The sequence below is a fragment of the Bombyx mandarina genome, chromosome A1 (genome assembly GCF_030267445.1).
Source record: "Bombyx mandarina strain Sakado chromosome A1, ASM3026744v2".
Lineage (NCBI taxonomy): Eukaryota > Metazoa > Arthropoda > Insecta > Lepidoptera > Bombycidae > Bombyx > Bombyx mandarina.
The window spans coordinates 16,067,326-16,087,197 of NC_143234.1; the positions used below are offsets into that span (position 1 = coordinate 16,067,326).

At 39.4% G+C, this 19,872-nt stretch overlaps 1 protein-coding gene across 3 annotated transcripts; it reads right to left on the minus strand.

The window, feature by feature from the left end:
* Positions 1–145: 145 nt before the first annotated feature.
* LOC114252696 (uncharacterized) lies at positions 146–18,416 on the minus strand. 3 transcript variants are annotated; one of them, XM_089739397.1, is made up of 15 exons: positions 18,244–18,416; positions 12,200–12,387; positions 11,922–12,103; positions 11,338–11,845; positions 10,063–10,213; positions 9,083–9,227; positions 8,514–8,622; positions 8,135–8,214; positions 7,293–7,390; positions 6,040–6,160; positions 5,306–5,532; positions 4,740–4,919; positions 3,848–3,932; positions 2,616–2,727; positions 146–1,800 (listed from the first exon to the last, which is right to left on the minus strand). In XM_089739397.1, the coding sequence occupies exons 1-15, from the start codon at positions 18,320–18,322 to the stop codon at positions 1,657–1,659; spliced, it is 2,409 nt and encodes an 802-aa protein (XP_089595523.1). In that variant the 5' UTR covers positions 18,323–18,416; the 3' UTR covers positions 146–1,656. The 3 variants fall into 3 exon arrangements, with proteins under 3 accessions (XP_089595523.1, XP_089595522.1, XP_089595524.1); XM_089739396.1 differs by having other exon boundaries at positions 9,083–9,230; XM_089739398.1 differs by lacking the exon at positions 18,244–18,416 and having other exon boundaries at positions 9,083–9,230; positions 11,922–12,093; positions 12,200–12,327.
* Between the last annotated feature and the right edge of the window lie 1,456 nt (positions 18,417–19,872).

Sequence of the window (19,872 nt, forward strand, 5' to 3'; positions counted from 1 at the left end):
TTTTTTTTCGTTATCATAATCTTGACCATCATCATCATCACTGTTTTCATCACCCGAGTCGCTATCATCGTGATGAGTCGACATAGGGCTCATCGGCGTAGTTTACAACTCGGTCGATTCGGTCTTCTTTTTTGTCTATAATTAATTATTTTTTGAAGATATTCGATTCGTAGTAATCGAATGTTACTTTTTTCATTTACCAGCTTCCGATTATTTTCTGTTCTTTTTTTCCATCTGAAGCCTAGCTCTTTCATAATTCGTCGTAAGCTTCATTCCGAGCCATTAAAATTTATATCTTCTTTAAATTTTTCGAAGCCTTTCTACGATACGGAGTTTCGCTGCTTGTTACGTAGTTATTATGATTACATCTTTTTATTACAGATTGAACGAAACTATCCATTCCGGTAACTTTCTTCTTCCCTGATCTTTTCTTACCCGGAGTCCGAAACACGGCGAGCAAGCCAGAGCCTTTAGCTTCGTTAATAATGCACCTAACAGTACTCACTGATGTTTTTGTTGCTTCCGAAGTCTGTTTTAATTTTTCCATATCATTCTTCCCATGTTTTATAAAGAAGCAATATACGTCGTACACAAATTTTCTACCCTTTCTTTTAAGTACTACACCAGTTTGTCACGGCATAGTGTATGTTTTATAAAAAATCAACAAACACTCAACAAATAGCAATGGCAACAAAGTCCACAAGCAATTATAACAAATAACTTAACGATTAATAACGATAGACTTTCCACTGTACGCAAGCGTACTTTTGGGAGCAAGCGGAATGAGGGCGCAGTGCGGGACGCAGGGTTCGACTGATCTACCAATAACGCGCTCGATACGATTTCCCCTGCCGTCGCGCCTCACCCTCACCACCAAAGTGATCTAAAATTCGGTTCTGCGCAGTCAAGGTCATTTGCTCACGAAGTTTGCCGATTACTATACCGGCTGTTTGATTCTTGAAATTAAATCGCAATACTGCTTTGGTGTAAAAAAACAACGGATGTTGATACCTACTGTAGTACTGTTAACATGATACTTAGAACACATGTCTCAAGGTGGGTGATGTCTATGGGCTTCGGTAATCACTTAACACCAGGTGAGTGGTGAGCTCGTCCATCCATTTAAGCAGAAAAAAACTAAAAAAAATGTTCTTATTTTTTTTAGATCAATCGATGTCATATTTTCCTTGAATACCGTAGGAACAGAATCTAATAATTCTCATTATTTCATTCTGAAAAATGTTACTAACATTATCATTACAATCCTCAAGTTTGGTCTTGGTACAAATAACCAATTATATCATTTTATAATTACCAACATTTATTTTCTACTGATAGAATAAAATAAAACAATATCCAATACATACAATACAATAAATCGTTATTAAAAAAAAAAAAGAACTAAAGCCGACTTAACCTAGTGTATGGCTCTAATAAAGAATGAAAAAAAAACCTAAAAAGGATTTATACAAAAAATACAAAAAAAAGTTTTTCCTTCACATACATACATGATACATTTAATTACCTAATAACTTAAACCCATGATGAAAAACTTCTAAAAAAGCTACTTTAACAGTAACAAATTTTACTAATGAAATATCTACTCAACTCTAGAGTGTGAATTAAGTTTCACCATATTTACTGATCCGAAGGGATTTAAAGTTTGGTGGCGTTGTCTCTGATGCGTTGTATCTCCGTCTTGATGGCGGATATGAGCGGCACCGCGGGGTCCTCCGGGGGCAGGCGGGCGTCCGTCGCCACCAAACCAGGGTTCACCACAGGGACCGACGCTCCTATAGACTGGTGGAAAACAAAACAGCACTGGTGCAACTTGGTGCACGTGAAAGAAGTGAAACTTCTTTCGCGGTGTATAGTATTTTGGTTTTCTTCATTATTCATTCTTAAATCAAATTTCTCTTGTAGTATGGAATGCTGTGTTTAAGAAAAACGACCTAGCTTGCTTTGTCTTTCCCCTCTTCCTTCGAGTGGTTCGCGAGACGCTCTGTCTATTCTCTCACTCTCGCTCGTCCTAAATTGTATATTTTCTTTCTAGCCATAACGAATCTGTCGAGAGTGTGTATTCCTAACACGCCTAAAGAAGTTTCACTTAAAAAAAAACCTATTGGAATAGATATTTTACGAAAAACACTTTTTCATAAGCGAGGCGAGTTCACAGCTTGTCCCATGTTAAAGGACTCATGACCCGAAGGTCATTAAAATGGAACAGTGAATGTCCTTGTTCACTTCGACTTATCGTCGAAATAGGCAATGGATGAATGACTGTTCAGATGACGTCATTACGTAGTAGACATAGGACCACAACAACCCTTTCATCCTAATGATTTGATGCAGAAATTATGAACGTAGGCAAATAATGACACCCACCATTTCATTGAAGAAGGACCCTATGGGATTTTAAATTTATTATTTAAAAAAATATCTGTAGGCTTGCGACATAAAACGATGAAAGCACCATTTTTGTGTTTAATCATTAAAGTATGTGATGGGATTCACGTGTTGATGTCTATGGGCTGCACTAACCGTATCGTGTAAAATTCTTTTATTTAGTTTAGGAATTTGATTATGATATATCTCTAAAAGAAAAGAATGCTTACTGTTGTTGGTCCCCAAGCAGAGGCCGGGGGCGGAGCCCTACGCTGTTGCGGCCTCGCCGCCGTAGTTCTAGGGCGTAGGCATTCCATCGACAAAACACTCCCGCTGACCCTCCTATAGATTTAATGGTAAATATTGATACGCGCTGGGGTTCGGGATAAACAAAAAAATTCTACCGAAGTATACATTAAAACTATATTTTTTTAATTTTTTAATTTTTTATTGCTTAGATGTGTGGACGGGCTCACAGCCCACCTGGTGTTAAGTGGTTACTGGAGCCCATAGACATCTACAACGTAAATGCGCCATACACCTTGAGATATAAGTTCTAAAGTCTCAGTATAGTTACAACGGCTGCCCCACCCTTCAAACCGATACGCATTACTGCTTCACGGCAGAAATAAGCAGGGCGGTGGTACCTACCCGTGTGGACTCGCAAGAGGTCCTACCACCAGTAAATTCGCCTCTTCCGCTTCGCTTCAGGTGACCCGTTCGCTGTTTCGTTTCGAGTAGTTCCGATTATTGATTGACTGCGTGCCATCTCTACAACGCTTTTGTAGTCGATATGACATCCCTAGAATCGTCGAGAACATTCCTCACAATTTGAATACGTTCGATGTGTGTTTCCGTTATCTGACAATAGATGGCGTTGTACTTCTCGGGCGTTCTAGATGCTACTAAATATGCTTCGATATTCGTTCGACTATTCGGCGCTAGATGGCGTTACTCTTACCGGTGTAACAATATATTATAGCAAGCTACGTACAAAGAATTACGCTGTGTATAGTGCGGCCTTGCGTAGAATAGACAAATTTCAACAACTTTGAAGAATATGCTAATTTTATTGAAGAATATCGATAATGTTCATCTTTATTTATATAATTCTACTGTACGTGTGATTGTCACTGAATTCCTGTTGGTTGGACCGATTTAAATGATTTTTTGTGTATGCATACACATACATAGGTATATATGCTTTTATGATTATTATTTTTCCTACCTAAGCTGATAGCCTTGAGAGGCTATTTCAGCGTAACCTTAACTATTAGGTGAGCTCACGCGGCTCAAACCGGAGTGTTGCTAACACCGACCCTAGCAAGAGCCGTGCTTCGTAGAATCTACCACCGGATCGGAAACGCGACCCACTGAGAAGATCCGGCGAGAAACTCAGTGGGCTGTGTCTATGGGGGTTTTATGATATGCCCGGTTGGTGCTTGAATACTAAAGTTCATACCCGGTCCCCGCGGAGTGCCCCCGGCCGGTGTCGGAGCCCGGGAGCCGGACGTTGTCGTTGCGCGCCTGCGTCACTCCCGAGCCAACTGGAAGGTTATTTATATTTTCCGTTCTATTTAATTAGCAGAGACCGACCGACGAGCTTTAGTTCCACTAGAGAACAGCATAACTGCCGCCCGTTCTGATATAAGTCAGTCTCTGTTGCAATGGAATAGAGTACTGTTTCGCTAGGTTTGAATTACAAGGCATCACTTTAATAATTTATTTTCCATACCTACTTGTTTGTAGCCTAAAGGGCTATTTCACCGACGCCTGGACCGGTAGGTGAGCTCACGGTCTCAACCTGAGGGAATTTCTAGCACTAGTCCTAGCAAGAGCAGTCCTTCACTGAATCACCGGATCGGAATTGCGATCTTATGGGTCAGTTCGCTAATCGAAGTCTGCGTTGTTATCGACGAGTTCGACAAGGACGGTTCTTGAAGAGCCTAAAAGCACTGAGAGGGGATCCAGGGGTCAGAAAAGATATGTTTCGGGCGACGGTGGCTTTGCGTTGTCCGGTCGCTTGAGTCGCATAAAGAATTAGCGACCGCCACAATAAGGAGTCATCGTGTTGCGCCGCTTTGTCGAAGTAGCGTTCTGATGCTACCTTAAAATACTTACGTATCGGCTTTAAACTTAGATCGTGGTGAAGGTCGACATTCCTAACGTACCACGGTGTTCCGACGGTCGTCCTCCAGCAACTGAATTGGATGACCTGGAGAGAGTTTACTCGCATGCGGGCCGCGCACAATAAACCAGATTCTTGTTCTATTGCCACCATCCCGTACTGTATTGGTATACGGCTGTAGGTGTCAATTGAAATCCAGTATAGTTAAGCTTGTGCGTCACGTTACCGGATCTCTTGTGGTCGTTGTCCATGTCGATGGAGGCGGAGTCCCGGGGGGCGGGGCTGGGGGCCGCGCTGCCGAACAACGTGAAGGCGTCGTCCATGAGCTCGTTGAAGCGCTGCCGCATTTTGGACGCTCCTGCTTCTCTCCGAGGCGAAGGTCTCGTTGGAGATGACGGCTTTGAAACTGAAGGCGTTCGAATTGGAAGTGCGTTTAATGTAAGTGTGGGGTTGGCCTTTGTAATTGGTGTTGAATACATATTTATGAAATTTTTTATTTGAACATTAAGAATTCATTTATGTTTATTCGATTTTATTTTTTCTAGTATGCTATTAACACTCTTTACATGAGATAACCACTCACTGTAATGTTTTTCTTATTTCAAATTAATATAATATGACAGTGTTATAGAAGATAACGTTCCCATTGGATTTGGATTTTTTGGATGTCTCCCACTGATCGAGGCAGATGGGAGCCAATGGTTTAAACCAACATATCTCTAACCTTGTTCCGTTCCCTAAACCCATTTCCAAAATTATTATATATTAAATAAACATTCTAAGGATATTCACCATCTTTTATTCTCTGGCAATGTAAGTCCCAGACCAGAGGTCCTATGACGCCAGGGTCCTTGTCAATGCTTCCGAGCCTGACCAGCTGCGAAGGCATCTGTCTCCTGGGGACCACCTCTTTGGTGCTCGGTTCTCTCTTCTTTGGAGTGGAGACGGGAGAATCTATGTCCAGATGCCGAACTGACACAGGCTCCAAGATCTTAGAGAGAGGCTCTACTATATTCCCTCTGAAATTATTTTTTAAAAGAGACTGATTATGAAGTCCTTACACATTTTTTACCTCACGAATGTTTTACATATTTGTCAATTTCTGTGAAAGTTATTTGGCTTTCCGGAATTAATTCCACTAGCAGTTAGCTGCACTAATTCTTGTCTTGTGTCCTCACGAAGCACTCTTTTTTGAAAGTCAGTCATATTTATTGAAATGTAAATTTATCAGTTCAGATTTTTCAATCATTAAGCCTACATAAGGCATAAGATAAAATACAACATAAAAATAAACAACATGAAATAATTCAATTTACTTTTGTCACCTTTTATAGGTCTGGATGTGTGAACGAGTTCACGGGCCACCAGATGTTTAGCGTTTACCGGAGTCTTTTGGACAATAGAACGTAGATAACAGTGTCCATTTTTAAGGCATAAGTCTTAACATACCCTGCTAATAAAACATGAACTATACTAGTACTTAGAATAAGATCTACAGAGTAATGTTATGGCTTTGCGAATATCACCTGGGGAAGGAGCTGACAGAGGGCATGGACAGATACGAAGTGGGGGTCGGAGGAGCTGACGGCTGTCCACTGTCAGAGCTTTCCACGCCCGCAGCCTCCAGCAGACTGTCTGTTGTGCCCACTGGGTACACGAAGTCGAAACAAAAAATCGCATATAAAAAAAAGACACGGCACTATGTGACCATCACCATCAGAGACCGCCGGTAACGAAGGCACCATGCAAACTTTATAATCGGATAACTTAGGCATAGTGGCCTAACGAAAACCGACCACTGACACCTCAAGATTTACATTCATTTCATGTTTCTCTTTCTTTTTTAAAGACAAACTGAAATCTCAGACTAACACTATAGTTGTAAAACAAAAATAAAACTAGTCTACAGAACAACTGGTGGTAGGACCTGTTGTGAGTCCGCACGGGTAGGTACCACCACCCTGCCTATTTCTGCCGGGAAGCAGTAATGCGTTTCGGTTTGAAGGGTGGGGCAGCCGTTGTAACTATCCTTGAGACCTTAGAACTTATATCTCAAGGTGGGTAAGGTAGTTACGTTGTAGATGTCTATGGGCTCCAGTAACCACTTAACACCAGATGGGCTGTGACCACGTCCACCCATCTAAGCCATTAAAATAAAAAAAACAAAAGAGAGATGAAAGATGACACGTAACTGTTTAGTGTTTGCCTAGATTATACATAGTGCAAAAACGCAGTCCGATAAGGCTAACTCTAGCTTCATTAAATCTGGGCGGCATTTACGCTGTGATGTCCACGGGCTCTGGTAACTACGCACTGAGTGGGCCCTAGTCTCGATCAAATTTGCAAAACATGTTTAACAATCCTATTGTTATTTCGAAATTAGGTGCCTACGATCTTCTAACACCCCGTACATATGTATATTTTGAATTATTTTTTTGAAGTGAAACCTCTTTAGGCGCGTTGAGAGTAAAATGTAACTCGCGACATCTTCGTTACGGCTAGAGAGAAAAGATACAATTTAGGACGAGCGAGAGTGAGAGAATAGACATAGCGTCTCGCGAACCACTCGACTGTGGAGAGACCGAAAGGACAAAGCGAGCTAGGTAGTTTCTCTTATACACAGCATTCCATACTACAAGAGAAATTTGATTTAAAGATGAATTATGAATAAAACCACAATACTATACACCGCGAAAGAAGTTTCACTTCTTTCACGTGCACCAATTTTTTTTTAAAGTTTCTTTTGTATTATAATGGAGTAGCATGTTAGTATGGTCACCTCGTCTCTTCTGCGGCATCCTCAAAGCATGTGGCTTCTTCTGGCGCCTCCGAAGTGCCGCTGCCACTTCCGACACCCCCGACGATGTCGTTGACGAACTGATGAGGTCTTGCAATTAACTTACAAGCAATTACTGCTTTGATATCGAGGGGAGAAAGGCTGTTTGGTTTGAGCGACATTCTTGCAACTTTTACAGGAGAGCCATTTAAAGTTTAAAACTTGGAAAAAAAAGATAACAAAAAAACTTCTTCAGCTAATTAAACTTAATTGAAGGTCAATTATAAACATCGAACTGATTACGCTAATTAATACCAAATAAAATGTATCTTTCATTAGAAAGAAAAATGTTGCGTATTTAGCGAAATGTCGCCTAAACCAATTGTGCCTTTCACCCCTCGATATAATAACAAGCTTTTGTTAGCTTAGTTCTTTTTGTATGTAACGGACACTTTGAACGTAATTTTCGCCGACTTCAACACGTCATATTAACTTGAACATTTATTTGCACGCGCATCAAGGACCGACGACAAAACAATAATTTTATAATTTCGCTCGAATATCCTGACCGGCATCAACAGGATAAAAAACAAGATGAAATTCAATTATATTTCGGTTTGTTATTTGTGTTTCTTTACTATTTGGGACGAGCTCGCAGCTCACCTGGTGTTCGGTGGTCACCGGAGCCCATAGCCGTCAACCACGTTAAACCAAGTTTAAGCCAGTTTTTACAGTACAACGGCTGTCCCACCCTTCACACCGAAACGCATTACTGCTTCACGGTCGAAGCCGGCAGGCTGGTGTTACCTACCCGCGCGGACTCAATAGACACCCTACCATCTTACCTGGATGTACTGGCGGCTCTATAGATCGGCAGAAGACTGCTACTAGGTCTGGTTCTGCTCGGGGACACTACGCTTATAAGCTGAAATGAAAAGTCCATTTCATTCGTATCACAATAACGCCTTAAAGTTATATATAGCTATTTATACCTAAATTGCCAATCTTGCGTGGGAAGGGAGGGTGACACCAATTTTTTTAATGAATCGATAGAAAATTCTTGAATTTAAAAGACATTTCTAGACTTCAGTTCTAAATCCAATACAAGGAAAGATGAGAGAATGTAATCACGACTGGAAATACACTTAGTTCTGTCTAATTGTAAGCTTTACATGCTCTACATACTACTCTCTACTACTCTATATACAGAGTCGACAGACGCACCTTCCCGTCCCTCTCTTCGTGCACTTGCTTGAGCTGCTTCCTCTCTGCCTCTCTCATTAACTCATCCCGATAGGCCCGGAGTGAGGCTGCAGACTTGATTTGCTTTTTCCTTAACGTTGGAAAGTGTAATGGGAATATTTACTGGTACTGATAACGGCCAAACCAATTAGTGTCGAAATTTTATGTAATTGTTTTTTTTTGTTTTTTTCCGGAGAGGGATGAAAGAGCTTACGTACTACGAAATGCGAATGCCGCCTCTTACCTTGAAACATGAGGTTATAGTCTCAATTGTATGATGTAACATGGGCCTCGTGAATGCTTCTCGGCAGAAATAGGCAACGCGGCAATACCAACCGAAGCCAGTTTAAAGTACGTCCTAGCACCATATGCAAATCCTTCTGGCGGACCCTTTAAATTGTTTTCGTTCAGAATTGCATTCAACTTAATATTTGCATTGGGTGCCCAAAAAGAACACCAAGAACGCTATTTATTTTAACAAATTAAATTATTTTAAAAGAAAACCAACTGAAGTTCAATAAAAACAAAATCAGATAGACCAGGTATTTTACCTGTGCGCAAAACACAGTAGCGCCAGCAATATGAGAACCAATAGCAGTGCTATAGTAGAACCTACTGCCAAGGCCCAGAGCTCAGAGCCACGGACTCCGCCTGCGTCTGCCTCTCCCTCCAAACCTTCAGCCGCCTTCAGATATGCTGCTAAGAAGAGTTCCAACGAAATATTTATTTGTTATTTTCAGAAAATCTTAAGATACTTTATGTGTGTTAATATTAGGAAAATTGATGGCAAATAATTTGGAGGTATCGACAAAAGCAAAATCTTCCACTGAGCGGGTGAAATTGCTTGCAAGATATAGTAGACATAGTAGACAGACATAGGCCCTAATGTAATTGCTCGAAATTTCTATTTATGCAAACTTATCATGAAAATATTCTGTTCTATGTTAGGTTTCGCAACATAGCTTAAATAAATTGTAATAAAATATACTATGTACTAAATATCAATAAACTATTGATATTTATTGATAATCGAACCTAATCTATTATCCGACCATTCCCTGGAAAAAAAGACGTGTGGTGTCGTGGGACACCGGATAGGAACGAAGTTCCTTATTATATTAATTTAAAGTTCTATTCGAGGTATAAAGAAAATAAATTGGAGGTTTCGCAACAACCCACGGTCATTCGGTAACGTGCGAACTTATTGTGGTACACTTCATTCACGGTTGTTTACATAAGAGTTAGTGTATTGCGCAAACGAACGCTCTGAGATCGTGGTCAATGAATGATAAAAAAGTATGTTATTATTTGTACGTTATTACAAAGTTAAGTCGTACACTGTGTGCATTACTAATAAAAATCTTACCTTACGGACGTTTTTTCCAGGTTAGGCTACCCCTCCGCATCGTCCCATAAGGAACTTCGTTCCAAAAACATCCGAATCAGAGTTGATTCAATTGAAAGAGCCCCCACAAATCCTCGTATGAACGATTTTTCCAAGTAATACACCGGGCCTTAAGTTAAAACTCACGCTCAGCTTTCGTGGTGACAACTGCGCCGAGCTCCCGCGCCACTTCGGCGTCTCTCACCAGTCTCATATCCCTGGCCGCTACGGCTGCAGGTACCGCCCGACCTCCGACCAGCACAACATACACGATTTGTATCGTTCCAGAGTCTGGAGACTGAAAGGTTTTGCTTAAACAGCCTTCTTAACTTAGGAATCCATTGCGGCCTAAAGAATAAGCGCGATGGTGTACTCAAGTACCAAGTGATGCGAGTATATCGATATTCAAATTCCGCACGAAGGTATTAATTTTGAAGGAAATACGTACTCAACCCGTATTGTTAAAAGATGACGGAATAATATTGTGCTATAAAAGTTATACTCGCCCAAAGAGAGTAGTGGTATTCTACTGATGGGAGGACGACGCATTGGTAGGTACCACAATCCTGCATTAATCACAAGTCACGCGTTCTGTTCGTATTAAAGAGGATAAGGCCGATTTACTTTCAAATGAGACCTCGATTTTAAATTTCAAGAGAGGTGGTAACATTCACACTGTGATATCTATGGGGTCCGATACCCAATGGCGGTTTGGACAGCTCCATCGTGTTATGAAACGTTATAGTTTTCATAATGTTACCTTTTTAATATTAGCATCAGTCAACTATGTGTTTATGGCCATTAATTAAATATCAATTTATGATTTCAAATTATAAAATTTTAAACGCTATCGGGATACTCTTATTCGGACCGTCTTCACATTGAACAGCTAAGCAACAAAAAAAAAAAATTCAAGTATATATTTTTATGATGTTTTTTTTATTGCTTATATGTGTGGACGAGCTCACAGCCCACCTGGTGTTAAGTGGTTACTGGAGCCCATAGTCATCCACAACGTAAATGCGCCACCCACCTTGAGATATAAGTTCTAAGGTCTGACGTATAGTTACAACGGCTGCCCTACCCTTCAAACCGAAACGTATTACTGCTTCACGGCAGAAATAGGCAGGGTGGTGGTACCCACCCGCGCGAACTCACAAGAGGTCCTACCACCAGTAATTACGCAAATTATAATTTTGCGGGTTTCATTTTTATTACACGATGTTATTCCTTCACCGTGGAAATCAATCGTGAACATTTGTTGAGTATGTATTTCATTAGAAAAATTCGTATCCGCCTGAGATTCGAACACCGGTGCATCGCTCAACACGAATACACCGGACGTCTTATCCGTTAGGCCACGACGACTTCGCAATTTTGTGAATTATATGGAAAAAAATCATAATAGTCTCAATTTGCTACCTCAGTTATGTTTTGAATGTGAACTCGCACCGGTGGCTGTTGATCTGGATGTATGATTTCTCTCTTAAACAAAATCGTTTCATTTGCTTCGTTCTCTAGAGGTATATCTATTAAGTCCTCTTTAATTACTTCCAGTTCATTTTGATCTGAGACTTCTCTTTTATTGACAGTGATTGTTGGTGTGGCCAAAATCCAATCTGCTTCATCTATTCTTGTGGGTTCAATACGAATAACAGTATCTATATTGTTGAGAGGGTACATTTCGATGGCTTCATAGAATTTTGGAGTTAAAGAGCTAGAATTTTGATCAACTATTTTTGTTGTAGGAACTACGGACATGGACTCAACCGAAGAGACTGTGCTGTTGACTCCAAAATATTTGAAAGGTGTTTCGTGTTCAGAGACCTTGTTATTTTCTTTGTGAACAATAAAGGAATGAACGTCGTGTTTCTTCCGTGCTGTCGGTGCATCTAAAGATTTAATTATACCTAGATGTCTTTCTTGTTGTCTGTAAACATAAAATTCATCATTTATAATGCGGTAAGTTTTGTTTAAGGACTTTTTTAAACAGACGAAACAGTAACCTCAAGAATGCCTTCTGATACAATCGTGCTAGTCTCATGTGAAGACTATCTGGTGTTGAACCCTGAATGACTGTTAAAAGCCAATATCTTCGGTCTTCTGGAATCTCTGGTTCCAAACTGTCCGGTATGACTGGTTCTCCACAATTCATGACGCAATCTCCAGTTGTTTTGTCTGTCACCGCCTAAGAGAATAAGTTAATATTGTGATGTGCAAAATTTAATTACAAATATTTAAATTCGATGGACTTGAATTTGCAGTTATTTTAGAATAAATTGACCTGTGGTGGATAGGAGTCCAAATAAACCGTTGCGAGCACAGTAGTTGTGCGTACAAGTGGAGTGGATGGCTTTGAGGGCACTGACACTGCAGCTTCAGGCGCCGGTGGTCCATCACCAGAGCCCGTCCAGAAGAAATCCTCCAGTCGAGGTGTGCGGTGATGTTGATCTGGCGATACCATCATGAATACTGCAATAGTCCATAAATTGGTACTTTAGTAGTGCATCCAAGTACTAAAATGGATCTTAATTTAAGATGATAAGTTTACTTTGACAAATAATTCAATAACTTAGGTATAGTCAAGCACAGGTCACTTATTACTTTGAATCGTTAGTATTTGTCAAACATTTGAACAACATCACAAAATGCAAATGCACAGTGTCTTTCCCACTGAATCCCGTCAACTAGTTTTATTCACAAGATCGTGGACCTCAATCCTTCAATCCAAAGTTGTGATTGGTAGGTGAACGGTATTAGTAGGCTTTGATAGTATTTTGAGAATACTAGTATATCGAGAATTGAGATTTTAGATCTCTTTTTGCCTTAAGTGTACCGACGACCATAGAAACAGTTAAAACAATTCGAAATAAGTTCAAATTCGAAGTTGGTTCCAGGTGTTTAGACATATGTATATCGTAATCTAATCTTAATATCTAAAATGGTGGTATCTTTCACTGGTGGTAGGACATCTTGTGAGTCCGCACGGGTAGGTACCACCACCCTGCCTATTTCTGCCGTGAAGCAGTAATGCGTTTGGTTTGAATGGCGGGTATACTGAGACCTTAGAATTTATCTCAAGTTGGGTGGCGCATTTACGTTGTAGATGTCTATGGGCTCCAGTAAACACTTAACACCAGGTGGGCTGTGAGCTCGTCCACCCATCTAAATAATGAAAAAAAAAATTGATATTAATGAATGAATCGTACTCTGAGACGCAAACAGAGCAGCAACGAAATTGGCTCCACGTTTGATAGTTTATGACAAAAGGTTGGGTAACATCGCGTGATCTTCCGAACAACCGAGAATAGAGTTCGTTTGCCCTCCGTGTAAGTTTCAGTCGAAACAACCTGGTTGTATGGTACAAGAAATATCGATTAGCGATAAAAAGCTCATTAGTTTTGGGTACATTATGAATATTCTTTGAAACTTCTAGTTACAAAGGTACATTAATGCCTTAAAAATATACAGTTAAAATCGCAATCTAATGAAATTGTTATTACTATCTAGTGTTCGCCCAATAATATAAAATATCCCACAATCCCGGACACCAAGGCTTAGATTATTTTTGTATCTACTATATCTATTATTATTAACATTCTAAAAAATAATTAGTCAGTATATTTCTAAATATTTATTATATAAATGCTAGTCAGTTATAAATAGATAATAAACAAAGTAAAAGAGAGTATTGCATTCAAATGCTTCGTATCATTTTTTGAACGATTTGCTATCTTTTAATGAAAAGACTAAAGCTTGTCAATACTAAACGATAAAATATTATAAGTCAAGTCGTCATTAAACAAAAAAAAATTAAAGAAAAAAAGAAAGAAAATCATAAACATTGGAGACAATAAAAATGAACTTGAGTGAAAATGTGTGTTGGATGAAAAGGTTATTTCCACATTCAGTGGGCTCGCCTGGAATTCTCTCTTGTGTTACCAGTACCAATGATTAGACATTCGAGACAAGAACATAAGTAAGTATATGTAGATGCAGAATTTCATATATCTTAACAAAGTTACTCACTCCAACAAGGAATTATACAGTGATACGGCCTGAACAGTAACAAATAAGAAATGCGGACAAGTTGCATGTTTGAAACTAAAAAGAACTCTCTATATACTTAACATTTAATTTTAATAAGTAAATATAGTTTAGTAACAACCAAAACAAACTTTAATATCGAATCGAACTAATATTAAAACTATTTTTTTTTAATTATTAAGGTTCTGGAATTTAAGGTAAAGTATCTACGATCTTTGATACGTGTGTAATTTTAATTTTTTCAAGTCAATCAAACGTCATGTATTTTGTAAAAAATACGCTAAAATGTTTTAACTTGTACCAACCGACAAAGGATTTGCACCAAGTCGTACCATGCGCCGAGCTTTTACGGTACCTATACGAAACGCATTTCCTCGATGCGATACTATATTTAGCATGTAAATAATGATATTATATCACAAGACGACAAACGGAAAGGCACTTGTCGTGTTTAATGACAATTTAACCATCTACCCATTTAACCATCTATATATTATCTTTAACGTTTAGTATGTTTGTTATGATAAGGTAACTTATAATACGAATGTGGTCTAAAACAAATGGTCTAATAAATAGTATCATTTAGTATCAAATAGTATCATATATATATAGTAACTGTGTATGTATTTATTTTTGTTACATAGATGGTTGGACGAGCTCACAGCTTACCTGGTGTTAAGTGGTTACTAGGGCCCATAGACATTTCAACGTAAATACCGCCACCCACCTTGAGATATGAGTTCTAAGGTCTCAGTATAGTTACAACGGCTGCCGCACCCTTCAAGCCGAAACGCATTACTGCTTCACGGCAGAAATAGGCCTGTTGGTGGTACCTACCCGTGCGGACTTACAAGAGGCCTACCACCAGTAAAAAGTATGTAAATTATGTATTCGAGTACGCATTTGAATTCGATAAAGTTTTGAGTTTGGCACTCCTAGTAAAACGAACTTTTTAACAATAAATTGAACTGATGGAAGATTCGTGATGTTACCCGGAAACCATCTACTTCGTCTGTAGATTTCTAAGCATTACATATATTGTCGAGAGATATTTCATAACGATTTTTAAGAAATTCACCACTTTACTGCCTTATTATTATATTTATTATATGGAACAGAGGCATACATTTTTGGGAAAATTAAAGTCAACCCGTTGAGAATTTTAATGATAAACCAATAAATTGTACCTATAAAGGCCTAATACCGGAATCTCATAATGAGCGTCATTGAACGTAGCTAATAAGTCTATAACAAAAGATTACGATAAATATTAATATTTTTAATTTCTTCTAGATTTTGACTTGGAAATAAAACGAAATTTCCATCCAACATGTCCGTTAATCAAAACGAATTCTCAAGCAAATCTTTGATATCGACAACGCCATTTTCATAAATAGGTTTATGTAACAGGTCGCGCACACACATCCTGCTGCGAACGTTGCGAGGTAAACTGACAAAAAGGCATATAATAGCGGATATACACGGAAAGTTATTGTTAACAGCGGATGTGACCGTGCCGACCGCACTGGACCGTTGTGATGATTCGGATTGATTATTATAATAGGGAGACATTACTGGTCCAGTAATTTGGAAACTAACGTTGAGCACTATATGAAATTTCGTCGGTTACGCTAGCATACTAACCTTTCACGGCTACCACCAGGTTAGGAAAGAAAAAAAATGAAATGTGAGAAAAATATTAGCGGCAATTCTTCGAAGTTTGAAATTACGTAAATCCTTTTGATGTCTTAACACACTTTCCGATAGAGGCTAAAAGGTCCTAATAACAAGTTCGTGTCAACGGACCGCTACTTCGACCCAGGTTCTAACTCGAAAACCTTTCTTTCCTAGCATTCGCTTTATGGTAAGAGTTTATGGGAACACTGAAAGCTTTTAGAATATAAAAAAATAAACAAGCACCAACTCTTAATTCATTTACTGTTTTTCAAAATTAACTCCCTTCACTATCTAAGGATTGTTGCATACCACGAAGCCACTGGTGAATAGTAGCGGTCTCACTCTTCTTTTGGGGTTCTCTTTGGTAGCCTTTATTTATTACAAACCCTTTGAATTACAAAATAATTACATATATTTTCAAATTTAGTTTCCTATGTGGATTCATGGTTGCAAAACTAGTTTATTCTTTGCATGGGATTCATAACAGGCATATTCTAAAACTACAAGGGTAACCCTTGTATTTTTATCTCTTCTCCATACCAATTGTCTGAAGCCTGTAAATTTTCTTCTTCTAATCTACTAATTTCAGTACGAACGCGTTTCTCACATTACGCAAACTAGTTACATCTCTCATCGATTTCATTCGCAGCTCTGTCCATTTTATATTGTCTCGTTAGACGTGGTTAGTGGCATTAACTACTATATCATGGGATATGAGTTCGATTCCTGGTCGCAGCCACTTCGTATTCGTGATCTGGGCGTACTTGTTTTCGTCACTTACGAGTTTCTAGAACCGGTAATACAGGGTAAAGTCCTAGTTTGGTACCCTTGAATATGGTACGTTTTATTTAGTTTCTGGTTAGGTGCATTTTACTGATCGACTTTCGTTGTTTAAGAGACATACCGTATGGTATCATGGATATTGTAACTGATTTATACTAGCGCGACTCTCAATACTTCAGTCCACGTTGCTATCCACACCGCCGAGGACAGGCAGGAATGGCGCAAGATATTTTTTTTTATTGCTTAGATGGATGTACGAGCTCACAGCGTACCTGGTGTTAAGTGGTTACTGGAGCCCATAAACATCTACAACGTAAATGCGCCACCCACCTCGAGATATAAGTTCTAAGATCTCAGTATAGTTACAACGGCTACGCCTCCCTTCGAACCGAAACGCGTTACTGCTTCACGGCAGAAATAGGCGGGGTGGTGGTACCTACACATGGGGACTCCCAAGAGGTCCTACCACCAGTGATTACGCAAATTATAATTTTGCGGGTTTGATTTTTATTACACGATGTTATTCCTTCACCGTGGAAGTCAATCGTGAACATTTGAGTACGAACGTTGAGTACGTATTTCATTAGAAAAATTGGTACCCGCCTGCGGGATTCGAACACCGGTGCATCGCTACATACGAATGCACCGGACGTCTTATCCTTTAGGCCACAACGACTTCAATAAAAATAATAATATAGGAGAAAGTTGTTAGAGGAGGCCACGACCCCCAGCACTGAGGATTATCGACGCAAGGAGGAGGAGGATACATAGCGCGAAGATCGGACGGCCGATGGGGCCGAAAGATCCTCGAGTGGAGACCACGTACTGGCAAACCCAGTGTGGGACCGCCACCTACCAGATGGACCGACGACCTGGTGAAAATTGCTGGGTCACGTTGGATGCAGGTGGCAACGGACCGGCCGCAATGGATATCAGTTGGAGAGGCCTATGTTCAGTGAACAGTAGACAGGCTGAGATGATGATGATGATACATTATGACTTTGGTTGGAATGCCTTAATCGAAAGTCGTTTGTTTCAATTTTTTTCCTTGTAGGCAGACGGGCATACGGCCCACTTGATGGTAAGTGGTTACCGTCGCTCATAGACGTCAGCAATGCCAGGGGCAGAGCCAAGCCGCTGCCTACCGTTTAATACTCTCCACAAGTCCCGTTTGTTGAAGGACATGGCATAGCGCTTGGGAAACACCGTGGAGGGGAGCTCATTCCAAAGCCGGATGGTACGTGGCAAAAAAGATCTCTGGAAACGCACTGTGGATGAACACAGTGGCTCCAGGTAGTATGGATGAACTCTACTCGGGAGGCAGGCGGTGCGATGGTAAAAAAAATTGGATTAAATGGTAGCCGGAGCTCATAAAAATCACAACGTGAATACTATCACCTACCTTGAGACTTGAAGTCTAAAGGTAGGTGAGAGGAAGGTGGTACGGTCGGTGTTGAACGGTTTTCCTAACCGGTATACGACTCCTTCACGGCAGGAATAAGCAGGATGGTAGTACCTACTCATGCGGGCTTACATACGCCTTACCACCGCTGAAACTCTTTTAACTTTCATAAAGTTACACTGACAGAAAAATTGATTTAATACATTTTAGAGATGTATTGGTAAACTTAATTTGTTAAGCGAGCGTCGAAAATGTAATAAATCTATAATTTTACTATAATTTCTAAACTGAGCTCTCTTAGAATATATTAAAGCGTGTTCGAGCGCAAATAGAAAAAAAAAACGCATTTACCTTTACTGTACGCATGTCGGAGTAACAGAATTTAATTAATTAATTAGATAAGTAAAAACTACACTCACATTTCTCATCGCCGTCGTAATCATTAGCCATTACATTGTAAACATAAATAAAATATATCGTTAACACAATAATGTTCATAATATTTAGTACGTCTTCTAGATTAATTTAATAATCACTGTTTACACTGAGTGCATTTATAGAATATCGGCATTAATCATTACAAACGCAAAATATAAGGCAAGCACAAAATAAAATGGACATCAATGCCTAGAATATAATTTATGCCCATAAATATCGTTAAGTATAAAATTCGGCACTGCAAGTTTCACACAGTTAGTTGACTGACGCGCAGTAAAGTAACTAATAAAAGTCGCAAATAAATGAATGGATGTAAACGAATTGAGAATTCATTTGGTTGCTAAGCAACAAAATTGAATAACCCGCGCTAAGCCATAGATTGTTGGTATTCAGCGTCAACTTCATCTACTACACAACGGACAGGTAAAAGGAACGTAAGTCATACAGCCAATTATTTTGTAGAGCAAGGTCGAAACCGTATTTCTTATTAAAATTGTAAATTTTAATAAAAATAGAGACTGAAACTTCTTATAAAAAATCCACGTAACAATTTTTCCACACTTGGTCAGGACCACAATCAGTTCTTGACCAAGAAATATAAAATTAGTATTAATACTAAAAAGTTAAAAAAACCATGATTACACACAAAAATATACTAAGATCTATTAAAGCTGTACAACATACTACATTGTCAAAAAGTCGCAAAGCTGAACAAGACAATCTGTAATTTCCTTTGGAATAGTATATATCGACAAGTATAGTTTTTTTACTGCACATATTGAACGAAATTTTGCTTTGAGCAGAAAAATACTAGAAGTAGAAAGATGCAAGGAAAGTCATCCCAGCGATACCATAGAGACTCGAGTTGAATCCCTGACGTATGTCTTCTAATAAAATAAAGTTAATTTAATCGTCGATTCTCAATGCGAAAGTTATTTCTGAATTTTACGAATTGATTTCTGGCGTGACACGATACCACTGCACGTGGATGCGCGCCTCATGTCTTAAGTACTTTTTTGACTCGCGTCATAATACCTACCTACTATATGTTGTCTAAAATCTGTCAAACTACAATTCATAATTGGAACGAAGTTCCTTATCGCGCGTTGTGAAAGGGGAAGTTCCTTATCGCGCGTTGTGAAAGGGGGCTAGACGGAAAAAAATCTTACGAAAAGTTGTCACGACACTTTTTAGATCCGTCATTCTGACCAATCAACGTGTAGGCGCTTATCGCGTGACATTGCTCGTATCCGATTGGTCCGCGTAATTAGTACAGTTTCTCGAGATAGCGTTTCAACAATAGTAATTTAGTTCATAGTATTGTTTTTTTCTTCTTCATAATGCCGTAATTTATTATTATAACTTAAAAAAAAATTACAATTCCTTCACTAATTAATCGAAAGGAACTTCGTTCCATTCGGGTGTCCCTTGACACCTCTGTTTTTTTTTTATTGCCTTTTAAGGCAGACGGCCCATCTGGTGAGTGGTTGCCGTCGCTCATGGGCGTTAGTAATGCTAGGGGTCCAGCCAAGTTGCTGCCCACTCCCGAGTACTCTCCGCAAGCCTCGTTTGAAGAAGGACATGTCATACGGCCCGGGCCCGGGAAACGC

Bases quoted from the DNA above. Each gene is read 5' to 3' on its own strand.
- LOC114252696 (XM_089739396.1), bottom strand. From the start codon at position 18,322: ATGAACATTATTGTGTTAACGATATATTTTATTTATGTTTACAATGTA. The intron at 12,104-12,199 runs GTCAATTTATTC...TTATTCTCTTAG, and splicing joins TGGACTCCTATCCACCACAG to GCGGTGACAGACAAAACAAC. The intron at 1,801-2,615 runs GTAAGCATTCTT...GTTTTCCACCAG, and splicing joins CTGCTTGGGGACCAACAACA to TCTATAGGAGCGTCGGTCCC.